The 19,236-nt window shown below is 36.0% G+C and overlaps 3 protein-coding genes across 5 annotated transcripts; all 3 read right to left on the bottom strand.

The window, feature by feature from the left end:
• On the bottom strand, positions 7,889–11,160 carry LOC18772767 (GILT-like protein F37H8.5). Of its 2 annotated transcripts, XM_020565619.1 has the most exons (6): positions 10,837–11,157; positions 9,919–10,302; positions 9,553–9,618; positions 9,019–9,159; positions 8,655–8,747; positions 7,889–8,377 (listed from the first exon to the last, which is right to left on the bottom strand). In XM_020565619.1, the coding sequence occupies exons 2-6, from the start codon at positions 10,204–10,206 to the stop codon at positions 8,159–8,161; spliced, it is 807 nt and encodes a 268-aa protein (XP_020421208.1). In that variant the 5' UTR covers positions 10,207–10,302; positions 10,837–11,157; the 3' UTR covers positions 7,889–8,158. The 2 variants fall into 2 exon arrangements, with proteins under 2 accessions (XP_020421208.1, XP_007205747.1); XM_007205685.2 differs by lacking the exon at positions 9,919–10,302 and having other exon boundaries at positions 10,837–11,160.
• Positions 11,502–14,636, bottom strand: LOC18772699 (cinnamoyl-CoA reductase 1). Of its 2 annotated transcripts, none has more exons than XM_007205498.2 (6): positions 14,371–14,633; positions 14,106–14,278; positions 13,825–14,010; positions 13,564–13,726; positions 12,434–12,620; positions 11,502–11,863 (listed from the first exon to the last, which is right to left on the bottom strand). In XM_007205498.2, the coding sequence occupies exons 1-6, from the start codon at positions 14,486–14,488 to the stop codon at positions 11,719–11,721; spliced, it is 972 nt and encodes a 323-aa protein (XP_007205560.1). In that variant the 5' UTR covers positions 14,489–14,633; the 3' UTR covers positions 11,502–11,718. The 2 variants fall into 2 exon arrangements, with proteins under 2 accessions (XP_007205560.1, XP_020421207.1); XM_020565618.1 differs by lacking the exon at positions 11,502–11,863 and adding an exon at positions 11,896–12,291 and having other exon boundaries at positions 14,371–14,636.
• Positions 15,198–18,818, bottom strand: LOC109949575 (cinnamoyl-CoA reductase 1-like). The gene is made up of 6 exons (XM_020565617.1): positions 18,557–18,818; positions 18,292–18,464; positions 18,011–18,196; positions 17,750–17,912; positions 16,620–16,806; positions 15,198–16,057 (listed from the first exon to the last, which is right to left on the bottom strand). The coding sequence occupies exons 1-6, from the start codon at positions 18,672–18,674 to the stop codon at positions 15,913–15,915; spliced, it is 972 nt and encodes a 323-aa protein (XP_020421206.1). The 5' UTR covers positions 18,675–18,818; the 3' UTR covers positions 15,198–15,912.

Genomic DNA, 19,236 nt, shown 5'->3' with positions numbered 1-19,236 from the left:
AAAAAAATTTTAAAAATATGTTTTTGGCAAAAGAAAAAAGAAAGAATATGTTTTGTTTGATATTAGTCTGTCTGTCATGTTCATATGCTACAGTAGGTGGGGCAGAGAATTCAGAGCGGAATTTAAGTGCAAAAGGAGCAAAGTTCACAAGAATTTGATTGTGGGAAGAGAAAAGCCCTTGGCGTATGTAAGCAAGCTGCCTCTGATGCATTTTTTTTTCCTTATTGTGTCGTTATATATCTTGGCATTCATATCATTCATGGTCCTTTCTTTCTTCTAGCCCATGTCTTCGTTTATTTTATTTTTATGAGAGAGAGAGAGAGAGAGAGAGAGAGAGGAGGGGGTGGGCTTAATTGGCATGGCATGGCATGGGCATGGGGTGATTAGGTTTCTTTAAGCACCTGCACCGAATGGTCTTGTCCATCACCACTGAGGCAGTCGGCAGTCGGCAGTGATATAATTCACGCATATACATTAGAGAGCTTCATGCATATCTTAAATAAACTTATTTGAGGAATATTTTATTTTAATAATTTAAATTATTTATTTTTTAGATAATTATTCAAAGATTATTTTTATAAAAAATTATTTGAAATTTGATATTATTTAATCACTCAATTGAGTTATTGAAATTTTAATACTTTTTTGAAGCACTGTGTTTATTGATTTTATAGGACATAATTGGATGTCGAAACAATTTTCGATTTGTGTACTTTTTTGCAATGATGATTCATGAATGTAGACTTAACAAATAGATGGTTTGGATTGTTGAAAAAAAAAAATCATAAGTAATCATAAAGAGTTTCTCTCAAATAAAATAATTCAAAAAATTCCTCAAAAAAAATGAGATTATATATAAGATTATAATGCAAGGAATATATTTAAGCCTTTAGTGATTTCTTTATTGATGATCATGTAAATATCTATATTTTGCATATTTATAAGCATTGGGGTCCCAAGCAAACGCACCCCCACCCCACATGCCCTTGTTTTAAAGGGTAGGCACAAAAACTATACGGACAAAATACGGAAACACGTGAGGAGTTGTCCAATTTGCAGCACCATGGATTTATGAACTTTATTTTTGGTGGGTGTACATATTCACATCGCATGCAGTACTTTGCTATTATATATGGTACACTTCTTCATCACAATATCAGTACATAGGCTGTCCTTGTTGGAATGATGTAGGAGCCAGAACATGAGAAAAACAAAGGGAAAATTCAATTTAGGGGCCATATGTTTATGTTATATACAAGAAGTTAGGAGTGGCAATTGTAAAATGAAAAAAAACGACTCATTTGAGGAGTTATGAGATAAGTTGTAAATTTAAGGATGCGAGAACACTCTTGAGTTTATCTTAAGTGGGTGATTTTTCGAATGATTGCAATTTACACATATTTGGGGTTTACCTTCTCTTTTTTTTTTTTTTTTTTGAGAGCCTTTCCTATTGAGAGGGACGATAGCATACTAAACTGACACACACTACACGGATGCTAAGATTCGAACCTAGGACCTTACCTGATGGAGTAAATACTCCAAACCACTACATTAGTGGGGTTTACCTTCTCATATAGTTGTGTGTTGCGAGGGTTTTTCATCAATGTATCCAAGATTTATCCTAAGACTTTGTACCTAATGAGTTAGTAGTGAGTTGTGAGGGTTTCTGAAGTTAGGGGCCATATGTTTATGTTATATACAAGAAATTAGGAGTGGCTATTGTAAAATGAAAAAAAATGACCGAGACAAGTTATGAGACAAGTTGTAAATTCAAGGATGCGAGAGCACTCTTGATTTTATCTTAAGTGGGTGGTTTTTCGAATGATTACAATATACACATATTCAGGGTTTATCTAGTCATATAGTTGTGAGTTGCAAGGGTTTTTCTTCAATGTATCTGAGATTTATCTTAAAACTTTATACCTAAGTTAGTAGTGAGTTGTGAAGGTTTCTGAATGATTGCAATTTTCACATATTCGAGGTTTACCTTAAAACTTTGTACCTAATGAGTAGTAGTGAGTTGTGAGGGTTTTCCTTTTTACCAAAAAAAAAAAAAAAAAGGACTAAACAATAAGGTGTGAATTGTAAAGATTATATAATTTATTACTTGACATTTGTGGTTTACATGTGATTGTAAATTGTACTCTTATATATTGTTCATGATAACTAATTGGATCGTAAAACATTTCATCGTTTTGAAAAACAATTTAAAGTTACATAAATTTGGCGAACCCCAACCAGAATTGCAAATCAATTTTCAGAAGGGCCACCAGTCCAAATCAAATCTCAACTTGAGGCCATCTTGAAGACGACGGGTCAAATTGAGAGGTGATCTGGATTAATGCTCTCATTCTGCAATTTCTTTGCCCAGTCCTTCCTATCTCAGCTCAGCTATACATGCTTGTAATGCCAAGCCTCCTGGCAAATATATATGCTTTTGGCCGTGTAATAAGATCTTGAACTAATTTGGGGATTGAAGGACAGCCAGATCGTATTTTTTTTTCACTTGAAAACAAAGCGAACCAATACTCGATCACTTCCTTTTGGTCTATATGAAAATGACATATCTGCAATCACAACACCACAAAAAAAATATACGTAATTGACCAAAATTGGAATTTGTTTAGAGAAATGTTATATTTAATAAGTAATTGACAAGAGGTAGGTAGGTACAAAGAATTTGCGTAGTTGACCTTTCTGTAATATGTATTAGTGATGATAAAATCTCACATAAGTTATTAATGCGGAACTGGTGGGTCACAATAACGCTACGTCAATTTTTAACGGAGATTCCAACGAAATGACTAACAAACATATTAAATTGGTATGATACATTTGTATGAATTTCATTATGCCCATGAGACTCAACCTTTTTTCTTTAGTTAAAGAATTTTAATCGCAATGGTCTTTAAACTAAAACTACCAAGTATATTATACAATATTATAATATTGTAGAATATACTTGTATCGCTCTTCTCAATTTTAAAAAAAAATCCTTTAAAAAAAATGTAAAATAGTGATTACAAGTTTGTGAGGAATTTCTTAGCTACGTATGCATGACGGCAAACCCATTAGATGAGGAGAACCAACCAATAAAATTAGAGGATGAGGCTTGAAAAGAAAACATCACTAAATTTATTGTTTAACGTAGTAGGTAGAAGATAAACCAAAACTTGTGCAGGGGGGATGGGGACATAATCAACAAGTATTTGATTAATGTTATGTGACCCAAAAAAAAAAAAAAAAAATTTAGAGCTAGCTGTGCTTTTTACAGGTAGCAAAATTGGATGACGTTCTTGTGATGTTCTAGAAGGGAATCGGCATATGGAATTATTTATTGGATTTAGTGTGGTAGCTTTAAGCCTTTAAATTCCCACTTCCCTTTATTTTTGTTGGTGTTTTAATATTTTATCCCTTCAAATTTCAACAATGATTAAGATGGGATTATCAAATAATTATGTTTAATGATTCCGACACAAATGATCTTTGAATGAGACTTAGAAAGTAAATCATTTTAACCAACCAACCACAATGAGATATCCTCAAATTAATCCTCAACTTACACCTTCTAGAAGTGAGTGCTTAACATTAGTGTGTCTGAATTTTTTTAAATTTAAATGATTCCATATCGTTTTATGATATTTAAATAACAAAAGTTTCATTTGCATTTTCAAATGTATTTTTGCACTTATTTAGCACAATACACAATATAAATTAGTTTTTTATCTAATGGTATATCTTCTTTTTAAGGAACTTCGACATTATGAGGGAAATTTATTGAGAAATCCAAGGAATACAATGGAGAGGGCATACTCAGTGATATACTTTTTCTTAATGTTGAAAGATGCTCTAAATTTCAGGAAACGCACATAGCGCTTCTCATGTGTATAATATATGCATAAAATTATTGAATAATACATTTGTATATCACATTCCTATACCACCTTACAACCACATCAATTAAATTTATTTAATATGAGTAATGCTACACTTACCATATTTTTATCCCACATTTCTATACCACATAATGTGGCATGTCCATATTATATGTCACATCAATTAAATCAATGAGGTGTATTTTAATTAAGGCAATTAGAAAAACAAATACTGAAATAAATCATAAAAGAAAAGAAAATATTAAATAATTTTAATTCATGTGGCTGTCTACCTCACTTGCCACATAAGATGGTATAAAGATGTGGTATACAAATGTGATAAGAGTAGCATTATTCATTTAATATTTTCTTTTTTTATATGATTTATTAACACTTTAAAAAACACTGTTAATTATTATTTTTATATTAAAATATATTTCATTGATTTAATTGATGTGACATATAATTTAGACATACCACATTATGTGTATAGAAATGTGAAATAAAAATATAGTAAGTGTAGCATTACTCAAAATTATTTGGGTAAATATTATATAACTGTAAAATAAATAGGTATATGTAAACAATATTTGTATTAAATTAGAAAAGTTAGTCTGCAACTGATTCAATATCGTAATGCACACGGTGGAATTAGATATATAATTATATATATAGATGATCTTACACTCTATGCTAAGGGAATTTGTTTGATCATTACACTCCACATGCAATTTTATCGAATTTTATTACCATTTGTTTGTCTATTATGGCGTAATCTCTGTCTTGTTTGTGACTCCAGTTTCATACATAACAGGATTTTACTTTTTTATTTTATTAATCTGAATTTATTGTCCTCTTGTATTGTTCAGGGCTTTTCATTTATTTTTATTTTCAATAATAATAAAATATTACACTTAATCTTTAAGATGCCAGTTAACCATTGGTGGTAGTAACAAGAATTTTGACACGATTTGACTTAAATGGTTTTCTTTTACTTTTTTTTAAAGAGTTTTTTTTTTTTTTTTTAAACCCCGTACTTCTATTTGTTTACCCTATATTCTAAGTTCACCCCAACTTTTAATTCAAATTTTCACAATTTTTAGGAAAATCCCACTATCTTCCTAAACTACCCCTAAATAGACACATAGCATAAAAAAAAACAAAAAAAACTCATCAACATCATACCCCACATCCCACTATCTTGCCCCTTACCATTCTAAGTTCACCTCAATCTCACATTACTGTAAAAACACAGTTAAATTGATATATAAGTTGAGTTCAATATTGTAACAAAATATATATATATATATATATTAAAAATGAAAATTAAAAACTTGCCTATTCATCTTCTTCCTCTATCCATTCGAGAGGAGCCGCTGCCACCATTGGGAAGTTGAGAAGTAGCCGTAAATCGTTTGTTGATGGTTGTTGAACTCTTGTTTGGGTCTTTCAACTTCATTCACATTAAAATCATGGCCAATTATTTATTTGGCAATTGGGTCTGTTTCTATTCTTCCTATTCTCCGAAATTCTAATTATCTTTGACTTGTTTTATTATTAAGACAGTGAAAAAGTGCCAATCTGGGCTTTATCATTGTTTCAAGTTCTGAAAGGATTGTGAGCCATTTGAACTATGATCGACGGATTTTTCTCATTTGGTGATTAGAAAGCCGGAGGAAGAAGATGAAGAGTCCATAAAAATAAAAAAGTTTCCGTTGATCAATATTTGTTTTATCATTCAATCGGAGTTAACGGATGTTATCTATCTGTTAAGTATGAGGACATGTGGCGAAATATTAACAAAGAAACATGAAGGCATAGGAAAATTGCTCTCATATAAGTTACCATGATCAAATATGAAGAGTGGGAGTGTGGGGTGTGTGTATAGATGTATTAGGGTTAAGTATTAAGTTGGATGACCTTTTTATCTTTTTACACAATAATAAAACTTAAGAGCTTAATAATTTACGTATTGGGGTGAATAAAAAGAAGTGTAAGGTTTAAATAGAAAAACTCTTTTTTTAATCTTTAAGGATGATGCCATGCGCATATTGACTTTCACAATTAATTAATTAATTAATTTGGAATTACTTTTTGGCTCCGATTCTATGCATTACATGTGCTGAACTTACTAATCAAACAAATTACACAATTAGCGATTGTGAGAGAAACATTCCATGCATAATTGAATTTACAGATAGCACGAAAAAAGAAAAAGAATAAAAATGGGGTTGGTTGTAGGTTCTAGGTTCTAGGAAGGGAAAGATTGAATGATGGACACTAGCTTTGTCAAATGCTGGTGATTTATTTTCTACAGTTAGGCAGTGGTGGTGGCCCTTTGCATCGACGCATAGGATTAGGAGGGTGCCAAAGCCAAAGACAGAAAAGCCAAGAGTTGTGGTAGAGAATAATAAGCTTGTGCAAAGATACGACCCATTTCAGTGATATATACTGATAAAGATGGGTCCCTTCTACCTTGTTTGACAAACTGTAGTTTGAGTCTCCGACAGGATATATGAAGCGTAGATTTCTTCACAGACACTGTCCACTCCACTGCTCTTTCTTCAGCCTTGGATACTTCCCTAGACAAAAGAATTATAGAAGTTCAAAATTTCTAAAGAGTTGTGGTAACAACAGTCATCATGTATAATGTGTATTGGCGGTTTTTGACCCATCGTCTACGGTTATGTCGGTGATTAATCTTAGCAAAATTGTTTGTACATAGCTAATTCACGAAGCAAATTTTGAATTGCACTGTTGCTGTAACATAGAGAACAAGGAAATTAAAATTGGTAGCTAGGGCAGGAAGTCATGGACCTACTTATTACTTAAGGGTTTGACCCGTGTAGTAGAAGACAAATTAAGGAAGCAAATTGGAGTGGTAAGTTTGTGGCTTCATTTGATTGGATGAAGAGATATATCATCATTGACCATTCATTCACTTGATGGGTAATTATTTGATGTCTATTGATTTGATAGCGACTCTGTGGAGCCCTAATTGGAATTTTAACTCGATGGTCATTGGAAGAATCATTTTGTTATGTAGACCCGAAACAAAAGAGTCGTTTCTCCTTTCACTTCCTTTTCCTTCTAATCTGCAGCCCAATCAATCAGCTAACACCCAATCAGTCTCTCTAAATGAATTATTATTTTTTTTTTTTTTGGGTAGCCATTTTGTTGATTTATGTGGAAGTGACAACTTGTTCAAATTTGAGGGGGTTTTTATAGTGTAAACCATTGTGTGGTGGAGGCCCACCATACAATGTTTTTGCTATGGAAAGATTCATTGGGTTCATGGAATGTGTGAATTTGCAAACCACCTACTATTGTAGTTTTTTTTTTTTTTTGGTTCAGAAGTGGACTTTATTAAAAACCCACAAAAGGGCATAACAATACACCAAAAAGAGAGACCCAACCAACTGAGCTCAACAACAAAGCGAAAATGCTAGAGACCCAGATAAAATGCAAAAGAACCGACAAGAAGTTAAAAACCCAGAAGGCATTATTAAGCCCACACAAGCCCATACCAAGGCCAAGAAAGCTAACAAACCCTAACCAAAATTCAACAAAGCCGCCGCCTCAAACAACATCACCGGGACAAATTGAAGGGAAGAGCTGCCACACCCAAGGGGCACAAAGCGAAAAAATCGCACGTGTAATGTTTGGAGTATTTATTTTTTCAAGTAAAGTTCTGAATTCGAGTCTTAACATCCGTATAGTGTGTGTTTTTAGTATGTTATTGCGCCTTTCAAAAAAGCTGTGTGTGAATTGACAACCATTTTCCCATTGTGTTTCTCATAAGGAAGGCATAGTTGGGAAGACTCTGGGGATTACATAGCACCTGTGAATCCAATCCAATCCAGTTTTCAAGTGAGTTGGGATTGTTTACGAACGCTATCACGGTTAGCCCATGAAACCCAATGGGCCCCGAGAAGCACACCTCGTTTTATATGACAGGGTCACCTTGTTTTAATTGGAATTGGAAATGGAATAGGCAAGGTTTATGCAAGCCCTACCAACCATAACAAAGTCTTTCAATTTATTAAAATCTACCAGCTACTACATTTTAATTTATATAAACTAAATAAACAAGATCCATTTACACCACATATACTACTGCTCCTGTATATAGTAAAGATAAAGACACATTACCAGCACATTAAGTCTCTTTGTTCGGTACCAACTCACAAGTAACTGCAATCTACTGGAAACGGGAAATACGAGCAAAAGCTGCACCATACCATTGATGATTGGATTAAAATGGATATGGAATTGCGTGACATCTATATCCAAATTGCCATGTTCATCTGTCGCATCCACGATATTAGGGTTGATCTTATCCTTCCAAATAACGCTGGCATCTTTCCCTCGTTACAACCAACGGAAAGGGTAGATTTAGTGCTTGCCTTTTGGATGGTATTAAGGGATAGTTTGCTGCAAGCCTTGAGGGCAGCGGTGCCATTATAAGCATTGCAGACATAGGTCAGAAAGTTTTCGTAGTCCTGCAACGGGAGAAGAAATGTCATTTCTTGAATATCCCAATAATAAAACAATAAACTCACTACTATGAGTCAAACAAGTTGGGGAAAACATCATAGAAGATTGTTTTTCTTAAAATATATAAAGAACAGATAGAATTAAAAACTTGACAATACTCTACTCTATTGAAGCAAAAAAGAACCATCAGTAGTCCAGATACTTAAAAAAGTATATGCATAACCCAACCTTGGTGGCAATCGAAATGGAATTAGGAAATCTAATCATGAGAAGGAAACAAACCTCATAAATTGGCAGTCCATCCACAACTACCCATGGCACATACTGATGTGGAGGCTGGAGAGCACTGGTTTCAGCTGCATATTGTAGTTCAAGCTGCCAAAGAATAATTCCACTTATATTGTGTTCCTTTTTTCCTTTCATTAAAAATCACAAAAACCAAACAAGGAAAAGAGAAAAGGGGTTTGTATTGTCCCTCTCAACAGAATAACAGAGGTTTCAAAAAATGGCATGATTAACAATCAGTGAAATGTCAAAAAAGTTTTACAACAAGGTTTGATTCTTGTTAAGATACAATAAAATAAATAGATGCATTACAAGAGCGTGTTTGAATTCTATGAATGATTAATAAGCTTAAAAAACTAACCTCTTTGCCAAGTCCACTACTGTAGCATTCAGCAATAGGTTTTGAATCCAGACCCAGTTTCTCATAACATGACTCCCACTGGGGATACTTGTGCTCGTAAACCAAACTCTCAATGCAATAAATGAAAGGAAAATGATCATTCTGCATCAAGGTGACAGTGAACCAAATGTTAGCATTTCAGCTTGAGCATTACTTTCTATAGTTCCAACAACACTCCATAACTGGCATTTGACTTGGAATACGTTTCTGTGAAACCAACCAACAACCCTATCCTATATACGTAAGGACACTGAACTATCCAAGAAGACTGAAAACTAATTACATAATGAATACAAACAAATTTCACGAAGAATTTATTAAACAAATCTAGAAGGATAAACCACCAACGCCTAGTGCATAGCGTATTTTATTATAAGACTAGCTGTCAACCAGAAAATTTCGATAACTAACATCATTGCATCATGACATACTTTGCAGGAATGCCAAAAATTTTGTGTACTTGGGAAGTTTATATCTAGCTAGATCAAGTCTTACCAGTGCAGGCCAGATCTTGATGGCACAGGCTTCCACGGTGTTTAATAAGCATTCTGATGGACCATGCTGCAACCATCACAAACAAGTCAACCAGTCTGAATGCAATTGAAATTCATATCAATTACGTCTACAACTCTCAGAAACTATAAATTAAGCAAGAATAGACAAAACCCACATGCAAGAAGTGAAGGACAATCACTCGGGTTGAACTACAATGGTTAAGAAATTTATTATCTTCCATCACCAATTTACGGGCAATCATTTATGGGCAATCATTTAGAGGACCAGTCCATGAAATGGCATCCTTTCATAAAACCCAGATACAAAATTTAAAAGAAAAAAAAAACACGGAAAGAATAAAAGGACCTGGCAACTGAAGGTGTCATTGCTTCTGAGCTTGGCATTACCCCAAGGAGAAAGCTTCAGATCAACAATGGAGATGAGGTCATCTTCAAAGAGCTTGACCAGGTAATTGACAATAAAGTTGGCGCTGTAAGGGCAAAGGGACTCATAGTACAAAGCCAACGAGACTTTTCCAGAATCAGAAGGCAGAGTTCTCGCAGAAGAAGAAGTGGGTGTGAACAGAGCAAACAACAAGAGGCAGGGGAGAAGAGAAAAACAAAGGGTTCTACTTTCTGTGCGAGAGGAAGCCATTGAAGCAATAAGAAAACTGCGAAAGAACAGAAGAGCTAATCGGGTTTTATGATTATGAGGTTGTCAGTGAAGCGTTAATGTCGCCATTTGTGAATCCTGTTAAACAGAGCAAGAGCCAAAGATCAAGTCAGAGATTTTGCCTTTGCCCAAAATTGGTGGATTACAAGTGGCAATTTAGACAAAACAGTTGGCAGGTTATTTTTTTCTTTCTCTTTTTAACAGTTGGGTGGCTGTTTATAGTTACCTAAATACACGTACATTTCAAAATTCATGGTCTTAAAAATTCATTATTATCCCTTTTTTTTTTTTTAATTAGATACAATATTTTCCCCATCTCTTCCTTCAGTGCATTTTAACCAAAATGCTCATATACAAAATGGGTTTCCCTCTCTTTTTTCTTTTTAATTAAGTTTATAGAGAAAAATGACATTACTGACGGAAAAGTGGCTCAAAGGTCACCCTAGGAGCCAAGAACTAGAATTAGTTACGGTCAATGAGCATGAATGTTGCCATTAGGCCAATAATATTAATTAAAATTATTGTTAATAGAAACAGAAAGCAATAAGAGAGAGAGAGAGAGAGAGAGAGAGAGAGAGAGAGAGAGAGAGAGAGAGAGAGAGAGAGAAAGACCTGGCAATAGATGGTGTTGTTGGATCCAAGCTTGGCGTTGCCGTAGGGATAGAGCTTGAGATCCACTATGGAGATGAGCCCACTTTCAAAGAGCTTGATCAGATCCTTCACGATGAAATCTTCACTGTCGGGACACAGGGTTTCATAGTAGACATCAACTCTGACTTTGTTGCTCTCAGAAGAAATTGTGGTTGTTGGAAACAGTAAGACGGAACAGAGCAACAAGAGCAGAGGATGAACACAAGTAGATGAGGCCATTGGGACTTCTTTCTTTCTCTGTTTTTGGGGATGGTGTCTTTTGGGCCACGACTTACAGGCACCGCTCAAAAATATTAATATTAATATTTATTTAATTAAATGCTGAAACTCCAAAAATGTATGTGACCTGAAAAATAGTCAAAATTCGAATGTAGGTAAGCTGACAGAGTGTGACGATGAATTGGGATTGAAAAACTTGGGATCTGGGTCTTAATCTTGGAATCTTTTTCCAAATGAGAATAAGTTTTGCTCAAAAATTCATATTTATGCTCATAATCGCTTGAGTTACAAATACGATGAATTTAATGTCTTTGCCTTACTAGCTTAATGTTTGTGAATACGAAAATAAATAAAAATTGTAGCTTTTCACCATCCGCTGCACCTTGAGCCAGTAAATGAGAATTGAGTTTGGGACTATGTAAACTTTTAATTTTAAGCAAATACCACAGTATAATAGATTATGAACATTCAAATGTTGCTTATTTGTTCATGTACAGATTGCTTGGAGGCATGACTGGTACATAATATTAAACACAATCCATTAACTATATCATTTAGGTTGCATGTCCTCACCACTTCTACAATAACTAGGTTCCTCATAAGTTTCATATCCTTCAGTTTCGTTTATGAAATAAATCCCTTGCTCTTTAGGCTCTCAACAGCATCCTTGATGATTTGATCCATGGGAATGAATTCTAAACCCAAGTTCATTAGCTTCATCGCTCCATTTTTTTCCCTCAGCAATCCAGGTTGGGTATCCTTCGGCAAACTGCACAATAATAAACGTATTAATAGCTTGGGCAATTTCAAAGCCATGTGTTCATGGAATGACTGTAAAAGGAGTGCTGGCAGTAAAAGAAGTTGCAATGAAGCATTTGATGTCTTGACAGTAATTATTGTAAAATAACATATTTTTTCTCATTAATTTTTGGAGAAGGATTTACAAGTACTTATAGTAAGCTTTAGCAATACAGTTACAGACTAATCCCCAAAACCACTCAACCTGTCTAAGTAAATACAATCAGTTAGAACCATTTGTGAGAACATAATTCAGTACATTGAGCTCTAGCTGTGTTATGATGAGGTTGAGCTTGATCATCTGTTGTTTTGCTATCAATTATAACATAGGGTATCAGTTTCACGATACTGCATATTTGACATTCTGACGCTTATTGTTGTTATCAGGAAACCAAACTCCTAAACATAAGATATGCACATAGTTATGACCCAAAAAATATATATGCACATAGTTATGGCAAAAAATATATATATATATATATATATGCACATAGTTTCAGTTGCAAAACCACTTTACAGGAGTCTAAGGACTGGAATTTACCTCGGAACCTTGTACTCGGGGTAAAGTTCAGCTACCTTGGCCACGAAGTCACCATAATGTGATATAGCTTCAACGCACAGGTGCCTACCAGTGGCCGATTTGTTCTCATACACTAAAATGTGTGCAAGAGCTACATCTTTAAAATGCACAGATCCCATAAAGAAGTTCTCGTATGTTTCAGTGCAGCCTGCAGCAAAGATTGACAAGGATATTGTCAATTCTTTTTCTTTTTAAGGTTGATCGATTTTCCTTGTTACTTCAGTCATGATGTTTCTAGGGCCATTACCCTTCTGTCCAGTCCTCCACTAACCAGGATAAGAGATAAGGTGACATGGATAGACAATTTAAGGAAACCAAAAACCGACCCTTTATTGACATAAACTATCAAACTTAAAGAGAAACATATGCTAGCAGGAACTCTGCTTGGCTCCTTATCTGGAAGGAGCCAGTCCTCTGTACTTGCAAATCACAGCTTCATACGTGTGCAAAGATAACTCATTAAACGCTCAAAAGAAAGAAAAAAATAAATAAATTCTGCACACATGTGAAAGGGTGATTTGCAGGAAAGAAGGAGCCAAGTATTTGCTTGCTAGCAAAGAGGTGCAAAAGGATTCCTCTATTGCCACACACACTCATTCTCATACAATCCACCTTCTCCAAACTTGGGGACTAACTAGGCAAAAAACTTCAAACAAACTCAAGTATTATAAATGAAGAAATACTTCAAGATTTTAAAAACCAAACTCAAACCTTTCTTTAGCAGAAATGTCTTTTCAGAAGATCTAATGTCCACCTGCTTTCTGGTTCATCTACCAACTACAGCCTCAATAAGAACTTGGTCGCCTAGTCTCATGTTACCACAAATAATAAATGGGAAATGTTCTCTTACTACAGAGATGTTATGTTATCAAACAAACTGTCAATCAAATGCAAAACTATGTCTGATCTGAATTTATGATTTCGATTGACAATTTGGCAACATAACATGGCAAACTATCAGGCCACAGAACATTACACAATAATAGAGTATTCAAATAAGACTGCCCATATGAGAATTGGATGGAGTCAACAATCTACTTCTAGGTGCAACGCTAGAAGATATTCAAACACAAATGCGCAGAGATCAATACCCTCAAGAAGGCGGACTAGCATCACCATGCTAGCATTGAGCCTGGGCGAAATGACATCGCCCATCACGGTGCCAGGATTCACTACAACCACATCCAATCCCTTCTCCTTGGCAAATTCCCACGCAGCTTTCTCTGCCAAAGTTTTCGACAATGGATACCACAACTAACCAAACACCAAACACAATCAGCATCACATCACAATCCCCAATTTTAAAAATTTCAAACTATAATAACAAAGAACTTAGGCACTCAGTAACTCACTCCCTTCTGCGTGCAGTAGTCAATGTCGGTCCAGCAATCCTCACCCTTGATCTTATCGGACGGCCAGCGAGGGCTGGGAGTGATGGCGGAGATGGAGGATGTCAGCACCACTCGAATGACCCCAGCCTGCTTCGCTGCCGTCAGAACATTAAGCGTTCCTTTGATCGCCGGGTCCAGAAGCTCCTTCTGTATAACAAAAAGCACAACAATTTCATCTAAATATAATCATAATTACAAAGAATTGAGCTTCTTTTATGGCCTTTTTGTGAAGATGAAGCAACCTCGGGGTCTTGGACTTGATCGACGATGCAAGGAGAGGCGAGGTGGAAGACGCCGGAGCAGCCATTGATGGCGGCGAAGATGGAGTTGTAGTCGAGGAGGTCGATCTGGAAGAGACGGAGACGCGTCGCTGCTCCTTCTAGGGCTTCTAGATGCTTCGTCTCACCCTCGTCCTCTGCAACAAAAACGACACGACGACGTTTCAGACTGAACAGCAAGGAAATGGCAGTTGTGTAGATAAATAGAAAAGGCAAAGGGTAAACTAACTGAGATCTTTGACAGTGGCATGGACGGTGTAATTACGGTCGAGGAGGAGACGGACGAGCCATGATCCAATGCACCCACTTCCACCGGTAACGCATACGACCTCACCTGTCTTCGACATATTATCGTTCCTAGTTAGTACCTCTTCCGAGAGGAGAGCTTTGCTTGGTTACAGTTACTTCAGCTACTTGTTGCTGGTGACCAGTTGGATTTGGGCCACGTCGGAGAACCTTCTAAAACAAGCCGAAAAGAACTTCGATACCCATGTCTAATTTTTTATTTTGAAGAATGGATAATATTCTAAACTACTCTAATTTACAGGGAGAGAGATTTAAACTCGAATGCCAAAAGGAAGATACAATATCATGATCTACTATTGCACCTAAAATTTAATTTGCCACTGATATTTTTTTAGAATAAGTTATAATAAATTTTAAAAAAAATTTACTTTCATGGTAGAAATTTAATTACTTGTGCATTCTAGTGACTCTCAATTTTTGATAGGGTGGATCTTCCTTGTCACGTGCTATAGCGTGTGTTATAAACACATGTTATGTTAGAACTGGTCAATGTTTGACATTCATCCTGCCATGTGATAAGGAAATTCTCACCCGAGTTTTTCCAATCAAAGACACAAATTTTCTCTCGCAATAACTACTTAAAGAGTATTATCCTCCAATGGAAAGAAGAAATCTCAAGTTCGAATCCCCTCTTTCGTCAATCAGAGAAAAAAAAAAAATTCATTACCATTTCTAGTCTAGTATTGTATTGTGGTATTAATACAACAATGGAACAAGAAATTCCCTTCTACGTACTTACTTGAATCTTGCAGCAAACATTCTCTATAATCCATTCAATTTCCTCAGTTACATATCCTCTGTTGAAATTATGAAACTGGAACTGCAGTCAACAGAATAACATAATACAAAATGATTGGCTTTGTAATTTAGCTGGTACATCCCTTTATAAAAGGGGATAAATAATAATAACAAGGGCTGAAGTTGAATCTAAGCAAAACATCTGTATTACTGCAGGCCAAGATGCTATTTCTCTCCTACTGATCTGTGCACTTTTAGTCTGCAAAAATGGGGCAACATAGAAATGCCCTCAAATTCAATCATGTCTATCCAAAAACTTCTCTATCAGCACTGAAAATGCAGCAAAACCAGCACAGCCAACACAGGCTGCTTGTAGACCGCCTAAAACAGCACAATAAGAAAATTGCAAGAACCTGAGATTGATATGCATCGAAGGAAATTTCACAGATAGCAGAACCATAATGAGAACAATTCCAACAAGGGTCAAATTCTTAACCACTCGGGCCGGTACTTGTATTGTTTACTCATCCTTTCACCCATGTTATACCACATCATAAAAGATTATGAACATTCAAATGTTGCTTATTTATTCATATACAGATTGCACGGAGGCATGACTGGTACATAATATTAAACACAATCCATTAACTATATCATTTAGGTTGCATGTCCTCACCACTTCTACAATAACTAGGTTCCTCATAAGTTTCATATCCTTCAGTTTCGTTTATGAAATAAATCCCTTGCTCTTTAGGCTCTCAACAGCATCCTTGATGATTTGATCCATGGGAATGAATTCTAAACCCAAGTTCATTAGCTTCTTCGCTCCATTTTTTTCCCTCAGCAACCCAGGTTGGGTATCCTTCGGCAAACTGCACAATAATAAACATATTAATAGCTTGAGCAATTTCAAAGCCATATGTTCATGAAATGACTGTAAAAGGAGTACTGGCAGTTAAAGAAGTTGCAAGGAAGCATTTGATGTCTTGACAATAATTATTGTAAAATAACAGATTTTCTCTCATTAATTTATGGAGAAGGATTTACAAGTATTTATAGTAAGCTTTAGCAATACAGTTACAGACTAATCCCTAAAATCACTCAACCTGTCTAACTAAATACAATCAGTTAGAACCATTTGTGAGAACATAATTTCAGTACATTGAGCTGTAGCTGTGTTATGATGAGGTCGAGCTTGATCATCTGTTGTTTTGCTATCAATTATAACATAGGGTATCAGTTTCACAATACTGCATATTTGACGTTCTGATGCTTATTGTTGTTATCAGGAAACCAAACTCCTAAACTTAAGATATGCACATAGTTATGGCAAAAAAATATATATATATATGCACATAGTTATGGAAAAATATATATATGCACATAGATTCAGTTGCAAAACCACTTTACAGGTGTCCAAGGACTGGAATTTACCTCGGCACCTTGTACTCAGGGTAAAGTTCAGCTACCTTGGCCACGAAGTCACCATAATGTGATATAGCTTCAACGCACAGGTGTCTACCAGTGGCCGATTTGTTCTCATACACTAAAATGTGTGCAAGAGCTACATCTTTAAAATGCACAGATCCCATAAAGATGTTCTCGTATGTTTCAGTGCAGCCTGCAGCAAAGATTGACAAGGATATTGTCAATTATTTTTCTTTTTAAGGTTGATCGATTTTCCTTTTTACTTCAGCCATGATGTCTCTAGGGCCATTACCCTCCTGTCCAGTCCTCCACTAACCAGAAGAAGAGATAAGGTGACATGGATAAACAATTTAAGGAAACCAAAAACCGACCCTTTAATGACATAAACTATCAAACTTAAAGAGAAACATATGCTAGCAGGGACTCTGCATGGCTTCGTATCTGGACGAAGCCAGTCCTATGTACTTGCGAATCACAGCTTCACACGTGTGCAAAGATAACTCATTAAACGCTCGAAAGAAAGAAAAATAAAAATAAATTCTGCACACATGTGAAAGGGTGATTTGCAGGAAAGGAGCCAAGTATTTGCTTGCTAGCAAAGAGGTGCAAAAGGATTCCTCTATTGCCACACACACTTATTCTCATGCAATACACCTTCTCCAAACTTGGGGGTTAACTAAGCAAAAAACTTCAAACAAACTCAAGTATTATAAATGAAGAAATACTTCAAGATTTTAAACACCAAACACAAACCTTTCTTTAGCAGAAATGTCTTTTCAGAAAATATCTAATGTCCACCTGATTCCTGGTTCATCTACCAACTACAGCCTCAATAAGAACGTGGTCACCTTAGTCTCATGTTACCACAAATAATAAATGGGAAATGTTCTCTTACTATAGAGATGTTATGTTATCAAACAAACTGTCAATCAAATGCAAAACTATGTCTGATCTGAATGTATGATTTCGATCAACAATTTGGCAACATAACATGGCAAACTATCAGGAAACAGAACATTACACAATAATAGAGTATTCAAATAAGACTGCACATATGAGAATTGGATGGAGTCAACAATCTACTTCCAGGTGTAATCCTAGAAGATATTCAAACACAAATGTGCAGAGAACAATACCCTCAAGAAGGCGCACTAGCGTCACCATGCTAGAATTGAGCCTGGGCGAAATGACATCGCCCAACACGGTGCCAGGATTCACCACAACCACATCCAATCCCTTCTCCTTGGCAAATTCCCACGCAGCTTTCTCCGCCAAAGTTTTCGACAATGAATACCACAACTAACCGAACACCATACACAATCAGCATCACATCACAGTCCCCAATTTTCAAAATTTCAAACTATAATAACAAAGAACTTAGGCACTCAGTAACTCACTCCCTTCTGCTTGCAGTAGTCAATATCGGTCCAGCAATCCTCACCCTTGATCTTATCGGACGGCCAGCAAGGGCTGGGAATGATGGCGGCGTTGGAGGATGTCAGCACCACTCGCCTGACCCCAGCCTGCTTCGCTGCCGTCAGAACATTAAGCGTTCCTTTGATCGCCGGGTCCAGAAGCTCCTTCTGTATAACAAAAAGCACAACAATTTCATCTAAATATAATCATAATTACAAAGAATTGAGCTTCTTTTATGGCCTTTTTGTGAAGATGAAGCAACCTCGGGGTCTTGGACTTGATCGACGATGCAAGGAGAGGCGAGGTGGAAGACGCCGGAGCAGCCATTGATGGCGGCGAAGATGGAGTTGTAGTCGAGGAGGTCGATCTGGAAGAGACGGAGACGCGTCGATGCTCCTTCTAGGGCTTCTAGATGCTTCGTCTCACCCTCGTCATCTGCAACAAAAACGACACGACGACGTTTCAGACTGAACAGCAAGGAAATGGCAGTTGTGTAGATAAATAGAAAAGGCAAAGGGTAAACTAACTGAGATCTTTGACAGTGGCATGGACGGTGTAATTACGGTCGAGGAGGAGACGGACGAGCCATGATCCAATGCACCCACTTCCACCGGTAACGCATACGACCTCATCTGTCTTCGACATATTATCCTTCCTAGTTAGTACCTCTTCCGAGAGGAGAGGTTTACTTGGTTACAGTTACTTCAGCTACTTGTTGCTGGTGACCAGTTGGATTTGGGCCACGTCGGAGAACCTTCTAAAACAAGCCGAAAAGAACTTCGATACCCATGTCTAATTTTTTATTTTGAAGAATGGATAATATTCTAAACTACTCTAATTTATAGGGAGAGAGATTTAAACTCGAATGCCAAAAGGAAGATACAATTTCATGATCTACCATTGCACCTAAAATTTAATTTGACACTCATATTTTTTTAGAATAAGTTATAATAAATTTTTAAAAAATATTTACTTTCACGGTAGAAATTCAATTACTTGTGCATATCAGTGACTCTCAACTATTGATAGGGTGCATCTTCCTTGTCACGTGCCATAGGGTGTGTTAAACATATGTTATGTTATAACTGGTCAGTGCTTGACATTCATCTTGCCATGTAATAAGGAAATTTTCACCCGAGTTTTCCCTATGAAAGACATAAATATTCTCTCGCAATAACTACTTATCTAGTATTATCCTCCAATGGAA

The sequence above is a fragment of the Prunus persica genome, chromosome G6 (genome assembly GCF_000346465.2).
Source record: "Prunus persica cultivar Lovell chromosome G6, Prunus_persica_NCBIv2, whole genome shotgun sequence".
NCBI lineage: Eukaryota > Viridiplantae > Streptophyta > Magnoliopsida > Rosales > Rosaceae > Prunus > Prunus persica.
The sequence above is the reverse complement of the archived record's forward strand: the minus strand, read 5'-3'. Positions and strand labels throughout refer to the sequence as shown.

Bases quoted from the DNA above. Each gene is read 5' to 3' on its own strand.
- LOC18772767 (XM_020565619.1), bottom strand. From the start codon at position 10,206: ATGGCTTCCTCTCGCACAGAAAGTAGAACCCTTTGTTTTTCTCTTCTC. The intron at 9,619-9,918 runs GTCCTTTTATTC...TGATGGTTGCAG, and splicing joins ATGACACCTTCAGTTGCCAG to CATGGTCCATCAGAATGCTT. The intron at 8,748-9,018 runs GTTAGTTTTTTA...ATTCTTTGGCAG, and splicing joins GTAGTGGACTTGGCAAAGAG to CTTGAACTACAATATGCAGC.
- LOC18772699 (XM_007205498.2), bottom strand. From the start codon at position 14,488: ATGTCGAAGACAGGTGAGGTCGTATGCGTTACCGGTGGAAGTGGGTGC. The intron at 14,279-14,370 runs GTTAGTTTACCC...TTTTTGTTGCAG, and splicing joins TGCCACTGTCAAAGATCTCA to AGGACGAGGGTGAGACGAAG. The intron at 12,621-13,563 runs GTATTGATCTCT...TCTTTGCTGCAG, and splicing joins GCTAGTCCGCCTTCTTGAGG to GCTGCACTGAAACATACGAG.
- LOC109949575 (XM_020565617.1), bottom strand. From the start codon at position 18,674: ATGTCGAAGACAGATGAGGTCGTATGCGTTACCGGTGGAAGTGGGTGC. The intron at 18,465-18,556 runs GTTAGTTTACCC...TTTTTGTTGCAG, and splicing joins TGCCACTGTCAAAGATCTCA to ATGACGAGGGTGAGACGAAG. The intron at 18,197-18,291 runs GTTGCTTCATCT...TTTGTTATACAG, and splicing joins ATCAAGTCCAAGACCCCGAG to AAGGAGCTTCTGGACCCGGC.